The sequence below is a fragment of the Rhinoderma darwinii genome, chromosome 2 (assembly GCF_050947455.1).
Source record: "Rhinoderma darwinii isolate aRhiDar2 chromosome 2, aRhiDar2.hap1, whole genome shotgun sequence".
Classification (NCBI taxonomy): domain Eukaryota; kingdom Metazoa; phylum Chordata; class Amphibia; order Anura; family Rhinodermatidae; genus Rhinoderma; species Rhinoderma darwinii.
This window is the reverse complement of record NC_134688.1, coordinates 88,215,723-88,237,156: the sequence shown is the minus strand read 5'-3', so window position 1 is coordinate 88,237,156 and position 21,434 is coordinate 88,215,723. Positions and strand designations below refer to the sequence as shown.

General features: G+C 40.2%; 1 protein-coding gene across 2 annotated transcripts in view; it reads left to right on the top strand.

Annotated features, from left to right (window-relative positions):
• Positions 1-21,434, top strand: part of ZNF385A (zinc finger protein 385A) — a 211,098-nt gene that overhangs the window by 38,746 nt on the left and 150,918 nt on the right. Inside the window, exon 2 of one of the 2 annotated variants that reach the window (XM_075851880.1) lies at positions 10,320-10,409. The exons of the other annotated variant lie outside the window; for it this stretch is intronic. Coding sequence (XP_075707995.1) covers positions 10,320-10,409 — 90 coding nt within the window. The remainder of the gene's footprint in view (positions 1-10,319; positions 10,410-21,434) is intronic. 2 annotated transcript variants of the gene reach the window in all.

The following is a 21,434-nucleotide window of genomic DNA, read 5'->3' as shown; positions in this document are numbered from 1 at the left end:
AGGATAAAACATATGATAGTGTATTAATTGCTTTAAAGTCTCTTGTTTTTACTTTATCATTATATTTCAAGGTGAATTCTAATAAAGATCTTTCTGTTATGATACGTTCTATGTCTATGGTGTTCTTTACAGTGAAACTGGACTTGTCTGGGGCACCATTATAACGTGACATTATTCATTCTGTCTCTCAGTTCCCGTATAAATTTTTTATTTAATGCTTTGTATTCAAAGTTTTCCACTCCTGAGTAAGAAGTGATTCTGTTGAGTTACTATTGTACCTTTATCTTGGAGGTGGAGCGTGTCTGTTGTGTGAGATGAATGGGGTTTAGAACCTGTAGTGGTGGAGTCGATACACATAAAGCATTTTTCTTCAGTCCTTATTTATTTAACGGGTGGGTCATACTTGTACTTTGGTTTCTGTCAAGCTCAATTTCTTGGGTTTGTGCATTATTGCATTTATTATATGACATATGAAAGAAAACTATTTGGAGGAAATTTGACTGTACTGATTAAAAATGGCAGTTTCAAAGGTACCAACATTATATCTATGGTGGTATTTTCCAAATTTTAGGCAACTATTACATAAATGGTCATTTGACAGATGCTTTCAGTTCACGCGGTGGTCAATGGGAATGAATTAGATTTTCAATTGATGTTGTGTATTTATTTATAGCCTTTGGGATGACCTGTTGTAATAATTGAGTAAGCTTTATGGGTTGAAACATTACTTTTACTGATGTAAGTACTGATGTATCGTCTTAGGTTATACTGGTATTCTCATTAATAAACTTCAGCCGACAGTGTGGGGGTCTTCCCTGTATGTAGTAGCCCTGTGTTGCTTAATAGTGTTAAGTAGGACTCTCATCAGTGTGCAATCATTTAGATACCACAAGAATAATTGGGAAACTACTATTAACCCCTGTTAATAAAATACTGACAGTCCTCAGAACCCCAAGTCTAATATACAAACCTAGTTTGGTGTCCTTATCCAAAATGTGCAAGGTTATAGGCCGCAAACAAGAGAAATACTTCTAGTGGAGAAAAAACAACCTCCGTGTGCCTCTGTATAAAATCGGAGTCACACAGAGGTACATTATAGGCTAATAGCAGTCTATATGCACCATATTACGGATTTTTCAGACACAGATCTATAATGCGGCCATGTGCATCAGCCCTATACGATGTCTGTATATTGAAAAAAGGTAAAGTGTAGAGACCATCCCCCCTGTTTCCTTCCCTCAAAATCCAAAGCTACTCAAACATATACAATACCTATTCCTGGCTTTGATGTGTAGGTCTCTCCATTAAAATTTCATCATGCATTCCTAAGCATTCTGAAGTTCTCCATTACAAATATGTTATTTCGGGCTAAGGTTACGGAATCAGTAAATTGCTGCTATCTGGAATTGCAGCAACTTTTAATAGTCCAGGACTAAAAAAAAAAGTGAACTCGTATGGTATATAATGAAAGAGAAAATAATGACAAAGATATTAAAGTTCAGTTATAAATAAGTGTAATAAACACCAAAATGTCTCGAGAGCAGCAACTAAAATGATGCATCTGACATTTCGATAAAGTGATGAATGGCAAATATCATTTAGAGTTAACTTGAGTTCATGAGAGTTTTTAGGAGCACATTTTTGGAGATTTTTTTGGAAGTTTTGGAATGATGTTGGATGAGTGACATTGTTTTGTCTGTACATTAATCCTGGGGACAAGATGATACAAGTACTACTAAGTGTACCTGCCACAGGCACCAAATAACAAGAATGTTAGCATAATTGGGCATCTAAACTGTGACTGGCAAATAATGAAGACAGAACTTTATAAAAATGTAAGGGTCCACATACCATAGAGTCATAACTGGCGGCTATGGGACCTATTGAGATAGAGGGAGCCAAACTCAAACTGGACTTAACCCAGTTCCCAGTGGTGTGAACCTACACAGCTGTACCCCTCTCAAGAGGGACCACAACCAAAATGTGTGAACTGGATAAATGATCAAGGACAAGCAGCCTTCTTGTGCTACAAGGATCAGGGAGGAGAAAATACTTGCTGGTGCTCTTGTTCCAGGATAAAGTGAAGAGAGGTGTAATTCTTTAAGATAGGCTTCATTTTTATTTAAGCCGTGGGGCTTTATGTCTATGTACACCTCCGATAAAATTTTCAGATGTTTTAAGAACTTCTACATTTTTTATTATTCAGTTGTTGTTTTTTTATATTCCATGCCATTTTCTAGATTTCTGAATGCAGGCAACAAAAACGGCACATCTGCATGCTTACTAAACTTCTCAAATGTGAGCCATGATATTTTTATACTGGTAAAGTCACCCGACAGGTGGCAGGTAAACATATATTCTTAGAAATCAGAGAGTTGAAGAAAAGTAGATAAAACTTACTTGTAAGGGAAGAGAATCTTCAGGAAGGCCCAAAATGAAATATTAACCGTAAATTTGGCACGATCACTTGCTCTGTCTTCTGCTTCAGTTCTTGTGAAATTCCATATTCCACATTATATTACAGTTCTGTGCAGGAAACAAGTGACATATTTTTGGACGTTCTAGATTATTAGATGCTGGATTAAAGGAATATGACTCTATATGTTCCACAGACTAAATAATATATAAATAATATATTCAACAACGTCCATTCCTTTTATTGCCGGCTGTGGTTGGAGAACTGAAAAACTAACCACAATTAAAATAAGGTTTATATTGCAAAATTACTTTAATAAAATTACTCTTTCTTCTATGACTAACTGGTTTTATTAATATATCAAACTCTTTACCCCTTTCCACAGAATACGTACTTGTATGTCGCGGGAAGGTCCCTTTCCGCCATCCGGCCATAAATGTACATGATGTTGATCATGTGGGCCCAGCCGCCCTCCAGCGGCCATTAAACCCATTCTGCACCGTGTTCAATCCTAATCGCTGCGTTATAATAGGTAGAGGGCTAGTTTCCATATAATAAAGTTATTTTGTCCGTTATAGTAAACTGTAAATAAAGTTAAAAAAATAAACGAAAATCGGGCAGAATTGCTTTTTTTATACATTCCGCCATTATAAATTTTTTTTAGAAATTAAATGTTCATTTATATGTACTCCAAAATAATGTTCAAAAAAAATCTACCGCTTGTCTTACAAAAAACAAGGCCTTAAACAGCTACATAGACATAAAAATAAAAAAGGTATGGCTGATGGAATGCGGTTAGGGGAAAATTAATAAATTCCTGTGGTCCCGAAAGATAAATTTGGTTCGGTGCTTAAAGGGGTTTTCCCATAATCACTATTTATCACCTATCCACAGGAAAGGTGATAGGATAGGTGATAAATATTGGATCGGTGGGGATCTGACCGCTGGGACCACACAGATCTCGAGAACAGGCTTACTGCGCTTTCCTGGGAGCCCCATAGGAATGGAGCGGTAGTGCGTAAGCTTGACCACCTCTCCATTCAGTTCTATGGGGCAGCCCCTTAGAAATAATTGGAGCGGTAGCCGAGCATGGGCCCTACCGCTACATTCAGATGGGGCTCCTAGGAATGGCACGGTAAGCCTGTTCTCGTGATCAGTGGGGGTCCCACCGGTCGGACCCCCACCGATCCGATATTTATCACCTATCCCGTGGAAAGGTGGTAAATAGTGATTATGGGAAAACCCCTATAAGGTTTTAAAGTTCCACACAAGAAAACAACATCAAATAATAATATCTATGCATCATATGGTCGCCTGCTTGTGTATAGAATATGTTTTTATAGAATCCGTATACAGATTACCTTTAGCCCATTTGCTCTACTTTAGTTTTCATACTGATATTATTCTAAAGGTTTTAAAAACCTTTACTTTGTACAAAAAAACTGTCAGAAAACCAGATGAAATTTTAAATACTAAAGCGGAGTTTTGGATTTGTAATGCTAAATGTTGCTTAAAAACCCAATAGACAAAATAATATGAGATGACAGAGGAGGTGAGTTAGGAAGTGAATATGCACAAAGCCATAGCGGGGAAGATGATACGGATGTTGAGAACTGGCTCCCGTCCATACTAAATGCAAAGAGTTGATGGACAGGCATGGGGCACATAGCAGTCTACATAAGGCCCCTATTCATCCTGTTCTGACGGCCTGTCCTGTTGAGATATTCTGCCCTGTCCACATCAATGACAAGGCTATAAACTTTCCCCAGCATGGCAGGCTAGCTTCACATTATTTAAAGATTGACTTCTCATGTGCACACTTTATGCATACAAGATGCGAATAAAATCCTAATGTAAAGTAAAGAATTTTAACCAGATGTGATAAAAATAGAATTGCTTTTTTTTTGTTAACATTGAAATAACATCTTAATGAACGCTTCATACCAGCAGCCAGTGTGATGAACTGTAGACATCCCAATATGACATGAACGAGGGCTATTATTATATTGCCACAAAAATTATTCCCTTTATTATCTAGTGATGAACAAGAACAGGTGACAGAAAAAAAACAGGCACAGCAGACTAGTCTTAGTTGCAAACGTTGAGGTTTTCTAATGAAAATGAATCTCAAAAGATACTTCAACAAAGGATTTGATCATGGATTTATATAAGAACTGGCTTATAGTCTTAAGAGGTCCCATATAGGACACAAGCATGATGCCAAGTCATCTATAGTTGGCCTCTATATTAATATAGATTTTTGAGGCCTGAAAAAAAATCATTAATATTGAGAACAATCTCACTTGGGTGGGAGAACAATGTGATGACATAGAAGAATGTGTGTGATGTCATTGTCATACTATGCTGCTGGAGCTCTACTGGAACCTGATCAATATAGAGATCATAGTGGGGATCTCAGTGTCTTTTGAGGGACAGGGTTGTATGGCGATCGTTTTTCTATACCCCTCCCCCTTATTTATATTCTGTTACGCTGGTTCCAATTGTCATCATGTTGTAAATTTGTAAGGTAGAATTTACAGTTTTTGATACAGGTTTTTTTGCCAAATACAGGAGTGGATACAAAGGAGAAAAGATGTATAAGTCTACTTTTTCTGTCTTTTGTATCCACTCCAGGCTCTGGCTCAAGAAACTGCATCAAAGCTGCACCAAGAACAGCATTGAAAAGTGCATGTGTGAACCCCGGGCTAATATGCTTTTAGGGTATGTTCACACGCAAACTCAAAAATGTCTGAAAATACGGAGCTGTTTTCAAGGGAAAAGAGCTCCTGATTCTCAGACTTTTTTATGACACTCGCGATTTTCGCTGCATTTTTCGCGGCGTTTTTTACGGCCGTTTTTGGAGCTGTTTTCTATATAGTCAATGAAAAACCGCTCCAAAAATGTCCCAAGAAGTGTCCTGCTCTTTTTTTTCGCGGACGTTTTTTTTACGCGGCTATTTTTCAAAACGGGCACGTAAAAAAAACGGCCCATCGGAACAGAACGCCGGTTTTCCCATTGAAATCAATGGGCAGAAGTTTGGAGATGTTCTGCTTCCGATTTTTTTGCGTTTACACACCTAAAAATGGCCGAAAATAGGCCGTGTTAACATACCCTTAGGCCTCATGCACACGAACGTGCTTTTGCGGCCGCAATTCCCCCGAAAATCCATGGTAGAATTGCGGCCCCATTCATTCCTATGGGGCTATGCACGTGACCGTGGTTTCCACGGTCCGTGCATGGCCCAGGAGCCCGCACCATTGAAATTAATTGCCTTGGCCATGTGCACGGCCCGCGATTTGCGGGTGGCTGTCACTCCGTGGCCGGCCGACCCGGAAATCACAGCCGTGCACATGGCTACGGTCGTGTGCATGAGGCCTTAGAATTCATTGGGAGAGATTAATCAATTGCTGCGTCCTAGTCTTAAAGGGTGCATAAGTTTACAAGTTGGGGAAAGTAGCACAAATTGTGCCAGATTTATAAAAATGGCATACATGGCATAATATATTGGGGAAAACTCGCTAGACAAGTTTGTCACATTTCTCTTCCCCATACCAATGCTTGATTGATATAAATGGGCAACGCCATTTTATGCCCAAAAACGGCAGACGTCTGTAATAAATTTGCAACCTTTTACAACTAGGTAGGTGTAAAAAGTTTGAAAAACGCATAACACATTTGCTGCAATCCATGTATTGCCCTCTTTTGCTCATTGTGCTATATTATTCTGGCACATAATGCAGAGTAAAGACTAAATCTGCCCTCATATTGTGATATTTGGGAATAGTAAACTTTAATTGAGAAGAAATACATATCTGTGTGCTGAGTGATTTGTAGTATCACTGAGGACCGAGGTTTTGTTATATTCCACTACATTGGAGCTTGGGAGACATCTGTTTGGACATATTGCTGCGGTATCAATGCAGACTTTAATCCACTTTATGTATCCAGTGCAGGACATCTAGTACGTCACCCATGACCTAAATTTGTACAACAGTAAACAGAAAATTATCCATAAAGATGAAGGATGAATGATGTGTTACAAAATACAGTTTGGTGGTGGGTAATACGATGGCAACCCACAAACTATAGACCGAATCCTATAGTTTTTCTTTTATTTAGAGGTTTAAGTGGATAGCACTAAATTCACATTCCCAATTTTGCATCTTGTAATCAATCATAAATCCTTAGTAACATTTTCCAAACATAAAAAAAAATCCATCCAGTTTGCTGCCAGATTCTGCTATGACAATGAATGGTAACAAAGCATGTGACTGTATGGAACCAGTTGTCATATGATCAGTGCTCACAATTTACACCTAGGTGTATGACATTTGGGCATTGATGCTGGGCACACATTGGCCCACTTAATGTAACATTAAGCTACAAAACAGAGACAATATTACATTTCAAAGGACGCACACATGAAGATTGCATTGCAGCTTTTCACAGTGTATGTATGGTAAAATGCCACTTATCAGTACAACCTGGCAGGTCCCAGTCAATAGTCTGGATTATAGTGGAGCCATGGGAAACTATAACATGTTTGTAGTGTCTTCGAGAAGAAAATTTCCTAATTGGTTGTAAAATTCAAGATTAGAAATCAGTTTTGAGCAAGATTTTCAGACTTTACAAATTATTGAATGCCAGATTAAAGAAATTTTACCATATAACTTAATGGGGCTGTTTCAGTAAAGACGTTGATGGGATGTGCCATCAATGTCAGATCAATGAGGATCTGAATGCTATAACGTCCACCGATCATTAGAATAAATTGGCACCAACGCGCCTCTTTGACTCCTATTGACGCTATAATTCACTGTATTTTAACGATATATATTGTGCTCCCACAAATATGAACATTTGAAAATTCACTGAAGTGATAAATGAGTAAAATGTATAATTTTTATTTCATAGCTATCTAAAAACAGGGGTACAATCACCACTGTGAAAAGCCCAACCGTGTATTTAAAAACGTATTAAACACAATACTCCCAGTCCTAGTTCGTTTGCGAACCCTTTGTGACTGGGTATGTAAACAGAGATATCAAAATATGGAATCAGCGTATAACATTGGTAAAGCAGTGGTTTGGACCCTCGTTCACACAGGAGCCTGCGTTAACCGCACCAGATTCTCCCAATGTACAGATGCACAACAATGCCACTGCCCCCTACGCAAAATTCCCTCACTTCACCCGACCCCTTTTGATATCTCTGTTTACATACCCAGTCACAAAGGGTTCGCAAACGAACTAGGACTGGGAGTATTGTGTTTAATACGTTTTTAAATACACGGTTGGGCTTTTCACAGTGGTGATTGTACCCCTGTTTTTAGATAGCTATGAAATAAAAATTATACATTTTACTCATTTATCACTTCAGTGAATTTTCCTATTGACGCTACCCTGCTTTTCTGGAGGCCACATGTTTGGCCTATTTGTCTCCTATCGGCTGTGCTAATTTTTTTTTTTTAAAGGCTCTCCCATTATCGTCATCCACATACAAAGTGGCACAGAACACGGCTTCCCTAGTGCCGCTTTCCTTTTTTGTACTAATCAGTCAAGATCACAGCAGACACCACCAACAATCAGACATTTATGGCATATCCTGTCTTTACTGAGATGACCCCTTTAATGTACTAAAATATGCATCTGACGAAAAAGCATAATGCAAAGTTTTGTTGCCATTATCCTGAATTCATTACTGAAAATTGAGCAATCACTTTCTTCTGGATTGTGTTTGTTTTTTTATACATTTACCATATAAGCAATCTTGTAAAAAATAAGACAAGTATTTTTTTTTGTTAGCAGAATAATGTCAGCATATCTACATTCCTTAATGAACATATATAATCAAATTATAATAATTCCCTTATCATATTTTTTTTATTTTCATCTTTGACTATGTACTATGCCCACTAATATAGGTATTCTGCCCAGGTGACCTATATGAAAATAGTGGCACGGTTCCTAAGGAGAGTTAATTAATGGCAATGTAAAGTGTATTCACTTAATGGTTACAGTAATTTAACTAAGCTCTCCAATATTTCTTATCATCCACTCTGAGCCTTCCCTGTATTTCTTCACTGTTGCAAATTTGCTGAGCAGTGACCTAAATCCCTTCAGACCTAAACAGAAAGAGACAGGATGGGGAGGGGGGCATTACGGGTGGGATGAGAAAACGAGCCACTGTGTCTTTTACCTTCTTCAGTAACATTCACTGGACACATGCATTATAAGTAATCTGACCCCATTTTTGATAATACCATGGTATTTTTCTGCAAGGTATCGGCGTTAATGAACAGACACATTAGAATTCCCTAAATGCCCCAAGAATTGTTGTTATTATTATTCATCATGATTTAACCCATACCCACTGATTGATTTTAATGGTTTGATCATATGTATTGTTCCTATTAATATCGTGTAATACAGGGATAGGATAGGCTCTGCTTCGGGACTCTGTGGAATCCCCTGACATTGCTGTTCATATATGGACAGTGATGTCTGGGGCTTCCCCAGAGCCTTAGTCCCGGGCAGAGCACTAGCATAGACTCTGCTCCGGGACTCTGTGGAATCCCCTAACATCGCTGTCCATATATGGACAGCCACGTATGGGGCTTCCATAGAGCCGGAGTCCCGGGTAGAGCGCTAGTATAGACCCTGCTCCGGGACTCTGTGGAATCCCCTGACATCACTGTCCATATATGGACAGCGATGTCTGGGGCTTCCCCAGAGCCGGAGTCCCGGGCAGAGTGCTAGTATAGGCTCTGCACCGGGACTCTGGGAAAGCCTCTGACATCACTGTCCATATATGAACAGCGATGTCTGGGACTTCCCCAGAGCTGGAGTCCCGGGCAGAGCGCTAGTATGGGCTCTGCCCCGGGACTCTGTGGAATCCCCTGACATCACTGTCCATATATGGACAGCGATGTCAGGGGCTTCCCCAGAGACAGAGTCCCAGAGCAGAGCGCTAGTAGCGCTCTGCCCGTGAATCCGGCTCTGGGGTTGCCCTGACATCACCGTCCATATTTGTATTAATATGTCCATAAAGATGCAAGAAAGAACTCGAATAAATGTGCTTACAAGCGTGTGTACGTTATAGGAAGACAGACAATGAATATCATAAAACTAAATGAAACTAAAGCATTTGTGTTGTCAAGTTGCTGCTTTGTCATCCATTGACTGGTCTATACAATATATCATGGATGGGAATCCAATCTTATTATTATTATTATTATACCTATGAAGAAATTTAGCATTTTATCATGTAATATAGCTGTGCTCATAATTAATTCTATATTGTGCAACGCTTATCTGGTCAGATTAAGTGAATACTTATTTGTCCACTAATCCATATTGGCTACAATTAACCTAATTGAAAGGAATTTTTTAATGTACCCATGAATTATCATGAATAGGTGTAACTAATGTCATGAGATTTTTATACACATAAACCACTCCAGCTCTTCAGAGGAAACATTCCTATAGTGTACAAGTGTTACACCCACAGCAGTACAGATATTTTCAGCATCAATAAAAATAACCTGGTCCAAATGAAATGCCATTAAGCCTAGCATCCTTTCACACTGTTGGCGTTGCCAATGGGAAAAGAGTGCCATCCTTCACATCATCTTCTGGGGCTGCTAATTATTACAGCCTTTTTGAAGGAAGGTCTGGAGCATTGCATCAACCTCCACACCCATTTCTATCCCATTCTCGACATTCCCACAAATTTCTACCAGAACTCTATCTTTAGACACCTTGTTAACGCCGCATGGGCCTGCGTCTCTCCCCTGTAGAGACATCATGGACCCCAGGCTATGGACACGTTTGTTTTTTGTTTTTAATGAAATGCCTTTATTTCGTGATAAAAATATATAAAATGTGCTGTTTCACTTCTACAGCTTATACGAATCACGCTACATGGAAGCTGCAGAATCCCATTAACACCCGAATCTGTTCACAGACGAAGCATTGTTTTCAAACACATACCGGTAAATATATGAAAGATAAAAGCAGTTATTACATCTTTATTTTAAACTTTACTTTTTTACTTATTGAGCTTTTAAGATATAGAAAATAAAAAAAATATCAAATGCAATGAAAGTGATGTTCTTGAACAATAGCCAAGTGTTACATTTACAAATAAAGAACATAAAAATACTGAATTTAACAAGTTAAAAATGAAAACATTTTTTACGTTCACACAAAAATGCAGTTGCACACGACCGAGTGCTATTCGTGACATTTTTTCATTGCATCCGAGTGGTACCCGACAGTTTTACTGACCCAGTCACGTTAGCGGGACTCTGATCCGTGGACATGTCCTATCTTTCCATGGTTCATGGACGGGACCCGACTGGCACACAACGGTCGTATGCATTAGGCATAAAGGTTTGGCTGTATTACAGCTCGGTTTTATACAGTGCTGTAATAGGGCTGCCATAGAGGTACAGTACATTGACCCATTTACTTTAACTCCGCGTGGTTCTGATTTCATACGGAGGCATACAGAATTTGTTTCTCCAAATGGTGGTATTCTCCACTAGCAGCATTGTTTGTATTAGAGAATATCCCAGTAAATCCCAGGAGTCCAATTGGGGCATGTATGGCAGCACACATAGGCTATGAGCACTAAAGATGAATATGAGCCCTAAGGATGAGAGACGAGACTACTCATTAATGGTATTTTCATTCCAGAGAAAGGTATAACAAAACCATTGTGAGATATATTAGATGATAATTTGTGTTTATGTGGGAAAAAAAGAATATAACTATTAATATTATGTCTTTCAATATAAGTGGGTTGTTATAGAGGATCTGTCACTAGGTCATATAAGTTAAACTGGTTAACTGACCAGAATAGAACGGTCTCCCTGATTCCAGCTCTGTTTTTCTTTTATTCCTGGACCCCCTGGTTCCAGAGATATGGCCCACTGTTGGGTTGACTCCCTATAGGCTGATTTGCTGTAACAAGAATGCATTTGTTTTTGGACGTAAAATTTAGAATTTTTTCAATTAGACTTTTCAAATAAAACCCCTTTTAAATGCTCTTTAAATTCCTTTAAACGAGCTAGCACAACGGCCGGAGGTAGAGAGATCCATAGTGAAGGTCTGGGACACAGAACTTTTTAGTTGTTGCCATACCCATTTTGTCTTGTCATAGCTAAAGCTTTGGTTTGGTCTCTCGCACTAAGTCCTCATGCACAGAGCCAGTACACAGAGCCATACAGAATTACACATCCCTATGGCTCTGTATGATGTCCCTGTATGACACGGTATTATAGAGATAGTGGATAAAACTTCGTAACACGTCAGCCGATGGAAAATGCCACTAGTGTCCGTATGTAACCATAGGCCTATGATACGGATCTGCATTATGACCCCATACACTTCTACGGAGGTTGTACAGAGCAGTAATATGGCCATGATCATGAGGCCTAACACTAAAAAAATCTGAGATCAAATTCGGGTAAAATAAATTCTGGAAAAAAAATGTTGAACCTTATATTCTAGTGTGTGATTGCGGTCTTATCTTGAGTCATAGCTTTGATAGTCAAAGTGTGCAACAACAGTGCGGATGGAACAGCACTATTTACCTATGTTGGGTAAATCTTAAAAAAAAGAGTCCATGTCAAGTCTCCATTCTTACCATCGCAGCTCAGTACTATGTTACTGCACACTAGAATGGCCGCATCTTGAGCCTGCATGTGGGGGATTCTTCACACAGATCTGAATTTCTGCCAAGTACAAAGTAACTTCATCATTGCAGTCAGGGGTGCGCAGCTGTGTCCTTTAGAACTGCTGACTGCTCCGAGTTTTAACATTTCTTTAATTAACAGGCAATGAATCAATTTAATTTTATTTTCTGCAATCTACACGGCTCAGATTAATAATGATGTAAGCGTTTGGCCAGCACTGCCACCTGTGCATGGGTTCTGGGGTTTAAAGGGGGGGCTAAATAAGTGACTAAAAATAGAACATGAAAACTTACATGGAGTGATTGATCTTGATGCTATTCCATTTCTATTAATTAAAATATATCTCCTACTTCTGTAAAAACCTAAAAGCAAGTAGAACTTTGCTATGCCAAGGGCTCACACAAGGCAGAGCCCTGTGCACAAAGCCTGTACGGCAATGCTTCTAGAATACCTGCGTACATACAGAGTCCGATGGAGCATGCCATTATGTTTTCTCTGCCGGATTTGTGCAGCATCCGCCAGAAAAACTTTGTATGCCTCCATATGATGTCAGAGGAATGGCGTGTGCATGAGCCCTAAGGGTATGTTCACACGCAATGTTTTCAGACGTAATTCGGGCTTTTTACGCCTGGAATTACGCCTGAAAAAACGGCTCCATTACACCTACAAACATCTGCCCATTGCTTTCAATGGGTTTTACGATGTTCTGTTCCCACGAGATGTTATTTTACGTGTCGCTGTCAAAAGACGGAGCGTAAAAAGACGCCCGCGAAAAAGAAGTGCATGTCACTTCTTGGGACATTTTTGGAGACGTTTTTCATTGACTCCATTGAAAAACAGCTCCAATAACGTCCATAAAATACGCTGCGAAAAACGCGAGTTGCTACAAAAACGTCTGAAAATCAGGAGCGGTTTTCGCCTGAAAACAGCTCTGTATTTTCAGACGTATTTTGCTAAGCCGTGTGAACATACCCTTAGTGTGCAGTGTACTTTATTTGGTGCATTCAGAAAGATGTATTTTCGGGCCTTGTTAGGTTTGTATATTTCAACTGATATCATCAAAGGAAAGCCCGAAGATTACTTTGTCTAAAAAAAATACGAACCCAATACTGTCCTTAAAGATGTTTGAATGCACAATACAGAACTCTGATGCTGGGGTACTGAATACACTATTAGGGCAGATTCACACGAGCGTTGCGTTTTTGCGCGCGCAAACAACGCAGCGTTTTGCGCGCGCAAAAACCATTTGACAGCTGCGTGTGACATCCGTGTCTGATGCGCGGCTGCGTGATTTTCGTGCAGCCGCCATCATAGAGATGAGGCTAGTCGACGGCCGTCACTGTCCAAGGTGCTAAAAGAGCTAACTCTTTCAGCACCCTCGACAGTGAATGCCGAACACAATATCGCAAAACCTGTAGAAAAAAAAGAAAAAGTTCGTACTTACCGAGAACTTCCCGGCCGTTGCCTTGGTGACGCGTCCTTGGTGACGCGTCCTTGGTGACGCGCCTCTCTTGACATCGGGCCCCACCTCCCTGGATGACGTGCCAGTCCAAGTGACCGCTGCAGCCTGTGATTGGCTGCAGCCTGTGCTTGGCCTGTGATTGGCTGGAGCTGTCACTTGGACTTAATTGTCATCCCGGGAGGTCAGACTGGAGGAAGACGCCAGGAGTTAGCGGTAAGTCAGAACTTCGTTTTTTTTTCTACAGGTTCATGTATATTGGGATCGGAAGTCACGGTCCATGGTGCTGAAACAGTTTAACTCTTTCAGCACCATGGACAGTGACTATCTCCTGACGTCGCGTACCGATAATTTTTTTGCCGGGTTCGGCCAAAACGAGTTTGGCCGAACCCGGTGAAGTTCGGTACGCTTGTCCGGCTTCGCTCATCGCAAAGACACTCTGTTTGGATGTTCGGAAACAGAAAAGCACGTGGTGCTTTTCTGTTTTCATTCATCCTTTTCACTGCTGTTGCGCGAATCACGCTCGTCCCACGGAAGTGCTTCCGTGTGGTGCGCGTGATTTTCACGCACCCATTGACTTCAATGGGTGTGTGATGCGCGAAATACGCAGAGTTATTGAACCTGTCGCGCTTTTTGCGCAGCAGACAAACGCTGCGCAAAAAGCACGGACTGTCTGTACTGCCCCATAGACTTGTATTGGTCCATGCGTGCCGCGTGAAAACCACGCGGCCCGCACGGACCGAATACACGCTCGTGTGAATCCCCCCTTAGGGTATGTTCACACGGAGTGTTTTCAGACATTTTTCGGGCCGTAAGAGTCACGAAAAACGGCTGAAAAATCAGAAGTAGAACATCTTTCAATGGGAAAAACGGCGTTCTGTTCTGACGGGGTGTTTTTTACGCGGCCGTTTTGAAAAACGGCCACGTAAAAAAAGGCCCGCGAAAAAGAAGTGTATGTCACTTCTTCAGCCATTTTTTGAGCCGTTTTTCATAGACTCTATGGAAAAACAGTTCCAAAAACGTCCGTTAAAAATGCTGCGAAAAATGTGACTTTGATTAAAAAACGTCTGAAAACCAGGAGCTGTTTTCCCTTGAAAATAGCTTCGTATTTTGAGACGTTTTTTATTTCGTGTGTGCACATACCCTTATATTTAAGTCTCTGCTCCACTTCCTCCTAATCTTCCTATTTGCTTGGTATAATTGCTAAACTGACTGAAACTGGGGACATATACCACAAGTTTGGACAGAGAAAAAAGGTGTTCTAAGGGGATATTCACCCATATCGGTAATGTGAGCTTTACTTTAGAACATAACAGGATCAAAACAATATGCGATTACATCAAAATTGCAGCAAAACGGCGAGTTTTTGGCAAAATCAGTGAAACATTTTGCAGCAATATCATGACAATCGTGGCAATAAACCGCAATTTGACCGCAAAGTGTGAATAGATTAATCTACAGTTGATTTAAACATCTGATTTCTACATGGGCCAAGGATCAGGAAAATGAGCGTTCATATGAACGCTTGTTTCCAATCATTGCCTTGTGTAAACAGGACAACGATCAGCCGATGAACGAGCAATCACTCATTCATTGGCTGATCGGATCTTTTATGCAACCAATATAATGGTCGCTAGTCAGAAGCACGTCTCTCTGTGTAAACAGGAAGATGTGCTGCCGACATAATGCAAATGCATGGGGACGAACGATCGTAGTAACGATTGTCCATCCACATACATTACCGATCATTGCTCCATGTGACTGGAGCAAACAAGCCGCAATGTATGTGCTGTATTGTCGATCAACGCTCATTTTCACGGCGAATATAGGGCCCTCTAAAAGGACCTTGGAGAGAAGCAACAGAAAGGGCGAGGACCTGATTTTATCATGTAATAGGACGCCTAGGTGTGCCTTGCCAGAGAATCCCAGAGCCAATAATTGCTAATTATTGTTAATTACTACGCTTACATCCAGTTGAACAGAAGCAACGCATTCTAAAAAGTTCAGGGATACATTGTGCAATACAATATGTGCACGTATGTAATAAAGCAGAACTCAATATGAAATAATACAGAGAACTATTAGGCCGTGTTCACACCAATGTTTTTTGCAGGCAGAAAAAAATCTGCCTCAGAATTCCTTCAGGAATTTTGAGGCAGAATTTGACCTGCCTGCGCTTTTTTGCTGTGTTTTCACAACGTTTTCCACTATTGGTCATTCAAACTAATGCACGGACCTCACGCAAAAGACGCTGTGAAAAATGCTTTTAAACTAGCGCCACAGGTTTTTTCTGCCTCCCATTGAGTCCATGAAAGTAAAAAAACAAAATGTGCCTCTGTTTTAAATCAGGCCTACAGTGTCGTCTCAAAGAATTATATGGGAGTAGTACGATGAATAAGAGATACATGGATCCATAATACGGTCATGGGCATGATGCATGCAAAACATGTAAAACATAGGGCTGTTCACATACAGTAGGACTCAGGCCATTTGTATCTGTTTCCGAATGTGACTACAAAATATAAATGGACTGACCCAAAGTGCCAACTTAAAGCGGATCTGTCACCAGTTTAATACTTCTCTATCTCCTACCTAATCTAATAAACGCTTTGATGTAGATAACGACTGCTTTGTTTTTTTGGAAAAACGTTTATTATTGAACAAGTTCTGATCATTTTTCGATTTATGCAAATTTTTTCTAAATGGCAATCTGGGCGTTTTTTTTTTTCGTTTCACCAAGTGGGCGTTGTAAAGAAAAGTGTATCTCAAGTATAAGACTGAACATTCATACTGCTTGTGTTGGTAAAAATGGCGCAGATTTGATGAAACACGCATGGTATTTACAAAAATGGGAATGGAAGTACTAAATATTGTCATATACCCAACAGATATCCATCATTGAGATATGGGACATAGTGTAAAGGCCAGAGAGCAGCGATCAGCAGATGAACGAGCAAACGCTCGGAGTAACGAGCGCTCGTCCCCATACTAGCTCCTTGTGTCTGGTTGATCGGCATTCATTTACACGGCCCAGGACGGGCCGTGTAAGAGGACCTTAACTACCGTTGTACTGGGTGTAGCAGCTGAGAGGACCCGCCTCAGCTCTTTAGAGGGGAGGGGCAGATAGGTATCAATCTTTTACTGCCACTGGGGAAGGGGAGAAATCGGGTGATAGAGGAGAGCAGTAGTAGATAATGTGGCAGAGAAATCTATAGAGCACTAAGAAGCTAAGGAAGGAACAAAAATAGGAGTGAAAAAAGTATTATAATAATACTAATAATAATAATAATAATAATATTATTATTTCCTTGACTATCTAGCTGCTTATGGTGGTCATGTGGAGTGGCCCTATTCCAAGGTATGCTATGGGGGTCCACGGTAACAAGTAATCATGTTATCATGGGATCCAGATACAGATTGTGATGAAATCCAATGAGCTGAATTTCCTGATGTTTTATCATAATTCTTCTGTTATTAAATGGAGCAATAGTAACAAAACACAGAATTAGGCTGGTTTCACGCACGCACGCACGCACGCACACACACACCCACAAACACAGCGTTCTGCTGCATTTTTGTGTGTTTTTCGTGGCATTTTTAATGGCGTTTTTTGCGACATTTTTTCATGCAGTTTTAAGGGCCAGATGTCACATTATAGTCTATAGTAAAATATCAAATGCACTTCACACAACTGCGTTTTGGTTTGTGGTGTTTTTGAGGCAATTTTGTGGTCAGTGGTGTTGTATGCTCTGGGTATGGCGTTTTTTTCAGGCATTTTTCCTATAGGACTTCAAAAACTCCAAAAAGAAAGCATGTGGAGAATGACACCAAATAAAAAATGCCATTAAAAACTCCACTAATTTCATTTAATAACGCTAGCATTTTTAGAAGCGTTTTATGATGCAGTTTAAATCGCAAAAAGTTTTCTGTGTGTGAAGGAGGCCATACGGGAGTTCTAATGTAGGTAGGAAGACATTGTAGAGCCCCATAACTCCTGGAGCCAGCCGGAGCAGCCGATCAGTGCGGGGTCTGGTTGTCGGACCCCCACCAATCATATACTAATGACCTATCATGTGAATAGGTCATCAGTATGATAACCCGCCCCGTGCCCAGACAACCCCTTTAAAGTGAATATCAAATAACGATGACCCGTTAAGATTAGTCTTAAAAAAGATATTTAGGAGCTGGGAATGGCCAATGCGGGATGTTATCTTAACCTGGCGCTTGATCTTTATAATCTGCTCTAACCTACAAGTGAATGTATAAAATATCCAAAACCTTGTGCTAGTCATCAGCGTCCTCTCCTCTTCAGGATTCCATGAGTTAATGGGCTGTAATAATTATACAAGGACACTATAATGAATCTTGATTACACAGCGTGAATCCTTATGATAAAAAGCCAGCAGTCATTTTCAGTAGGCCTTGTTATTTGCCTCTCTCATTGTGTTCTAGACGTGGCAGTCCGGGGGTTAATGAGAGATTCAGTCTGTGAACAAGAAATCCTTTTTTTACTGAAAGGATAATCAGACTATTATTACATCTGCATGGCTGAACAAACATCATTTGGGACTGACGGGGCATTTCATTAAAATCTGGATTTTCACACGCTTCTAGCTCTGGATACACATTTTGGACTGGGCCCAGTAACTGAATTTCAGGCCGTGTTACGTATCTTCCCATTTTATATAAAACAGGTTACAGTTACAATGGGCTTTGAAATTGCTGTAATATTTCATGGAACATTTTTTGCTGTTCTTTGCCAGTACATTTTTGCAGCCGTACATTGTAGTGTCATGACGCTAAAACATAGCGATCGTTTACTGCCTGCAATGTTAATATGTCACCGTGTAGACCTAGAGGAGCCTCCTTATCTATCGTGTGAATTCCTTTGTCCTTGTGCACACATATGCAACGTTCCTCTCCGAATTTGTTTTTGAAAATACAGATTTTTTTTTAATAAACAAAATGCCTAACATGTTAATCGGTCTGAAAATTCCTATTATTATCAGATGACCTTGTACCCTAGGCTCTACCTTAACTTTTCTGAGGTGCGACTCCTTAGAAATGTCATGTACAGTATATTCTTTTGGAGTCCTACTAGAACTTTGTCATGTTGACAGTTGGGTCACCGGAACAATGGTAACGACCTCGGCTGCTTCCATAATTGTCCCCCCTAGATACAAGTCTGAATTCGGCAAGAATAAACGTATTAAATAGAATTTGACCTTAAAATAAAACAATGATCAGTAAATGTAACTTGGTTTTCCTTTTCTTTCATGTAGTTAAAATTCTCCATCTGTTTTTTGAAGAATGAGATGGTAATTCTAGTTCCTACAGAGGATCTCTAGGCTGCAATACTATAAGGAACCTGGGCGATGACCATGATCTTAAGGGTTTGTTCACACATAACAGAATTGCTGCAGAAAATTTCTGCAGCATTTCTGTTAAAACTAGCAGACATTACACAGCGGGAAAAACCGCAACATTTAGTGCGTTTTTTTAGTGCAGAAAATGGTGCGTATTTTGCTGCGTTTTTCTCAATGCTGGGAGATAGTGACATCTCTTCTGAAAAACGCAGCAATTCAGTCCACTTTCCGCAGCAGGAATTGACGTGCTGCGGTACGAAAAATACGCACTGCAGGTCAATTTCAGCTTGGAAATTTTACGCAGCGTGTGGATGAGATTTCTTAAATCTCGCTCACTTTGCTGCTACTTTATTCTGCTGTGTATTTTCCGCCCACAATTCCGGACAGCAAATACACATCAATTCCGCTTTGTGTGGACAAAAGTGAACATTCACATGTGGTAGACTCATTGCAAAAATTTCTGCATCGAAAATCTGTTCCATACATGTGAATGCGGCTGTTTCTTAAGCATGTGCATGGATTTCTGCAAACTTCATTCAGATGAATGAAACAGGTGCAGGGGATCCCACCCGAGAATACGAAGGAATAACTTCAGAAAACAGGAAAACCGAAATGGGAGTGTTTTTATTTTTTAGGAGTAAATCCTTTTTAAATAACTCCATGTTTCATTCATTCATTCATTCATTCATTCCCTCTGTAGTTTGTATTAATAGGTGCAGTGAGAGATCCAGGCCTATGCTTTATCATGTAAATTCTCTGACTCTATACATATAATATGAGCGTACACATTAAAGAATTGAGCTTTATCCCATCTCCTTTTCCTGGGTGGAGTTTCCCTTTAACTACACTTCGCCGGCAGTAAAAAGATGATTCCTATTCCCAGCTGCGTTTCCATCTTTTAGGGTGCTTTGTTAAAAGGCATTAATGGGATTGCCGAGTTCAAGCAGAAATCACAAGCAGCAGCGGATGAGCTGTCATGGTTGACAGCTTCGCTATCTTGCCATCAGTCTGCCTGTGCATTCACAGTTCACCTGCAGGCATGTAGGTTTGCATGTGTGCCTGTCAGAGCCTGCCCGTGCTCCCTTTTAACAATTCCCTTTGTGTCGTCTCTGCTTTTACATGTTGCTTTTTACTCTTTATTGACTGCATCCAAAGCCTGGTTTTGTTTCCCTTCTTTAATATCCCACCTACCAGCCCCCTCTTCCATTCTAAGGATTAGGATCTCTAGCTAAGGCATGCAGGTTACATCACCTGAGCCAGGTGGTGATGAGACATATAGACAAGAAGGGCTCCTACAGCCCCCGGCAATATAGTCTTTGTTCAGGAGCGTTCTTTTTGTATATCAGGGTGCGAGTTTGCTTTACAGCATTTCATGGAACAATCCCAAACTCAACTAAGTATTTGCTACTTTAAAAGTGATTAATATCATGGGGAACAATGTTCGTTTTCCTCGAACATCAGCGTAATTCTGTGCCCGAATGCACTGTAAGAGGGCCCCCAACTTCCATGTGATATTTATATAACTGGTGTATACTTATGTGGCAAATGGACTTTTCGGTCCCCTCATACACCAGGACTCATGAGCACCGGCTACCCCTGCACCCACCAGAAGTACGCCCCTGACATGGATAAATTCCATGGATACAGGCTCCATCAGATTCCTTGTGTACAGAGATATTCTCTCAGCAATGCTTCTAGGTGAAAATACTTCTCTCCATATAGAGTCCAACGGAGCATGGCAAAAAAAAAAACATTTTCTGTTGCATTGATACATAATGCAACAGAAAAAATCTCTGTATGAAACCAAAAGCATACAGAGGGGCAGCTAAATCGCCTCATGCACCTCTATGGAAGCCCTTCTATAGCTCTGTACAAAACATAGCTTTAATACGGTCGTGTGCATGAGCCATTAGGCTGTATTCACATACGGTATGCCATTTATGTTGCGATTTTTGTCACTTTTTTTAAAGAAAAAAGACAGGAAAAAACTTTTCTGTAATTTTGGAGAAAAAAACCCTGAAACAATGTGGAAAAAGCATGAAAAACATAGCTTGTATGAATACAGCCTAAAGTGTGCACAGCCGAGGTAACCAGTAACTAAGTATGCATGCGCATCGCTGCAGAAAAAGTGAGAAGTTATGAAGCGCATGACAATATCAATGGAACTAATAAAGCAAGCAGCTCTTAGTAGCATCTATCTATCTATCTATCTATCTATCTATCTATCTATCTATCTATCTATCTATCTATCTATCTATCTATCTATCTATCTATCCTCTTCCTATCCATTTGTCTTACATAGGTTATAGCCACATGAATTAAACCATGGTGAGGTATAATTGCTGTATTGAAAAGGTGTGTCTGATTCATGAAAAGGGGGCAATGGAGAATAACCATGGTATAGACACATAAATAAGTTTAACCCCGACGTCTTATTAAGCGCTTCTCCCAGCATGCACCTGGTAAATCAATGTAGTAGAATCAATGTGCTCC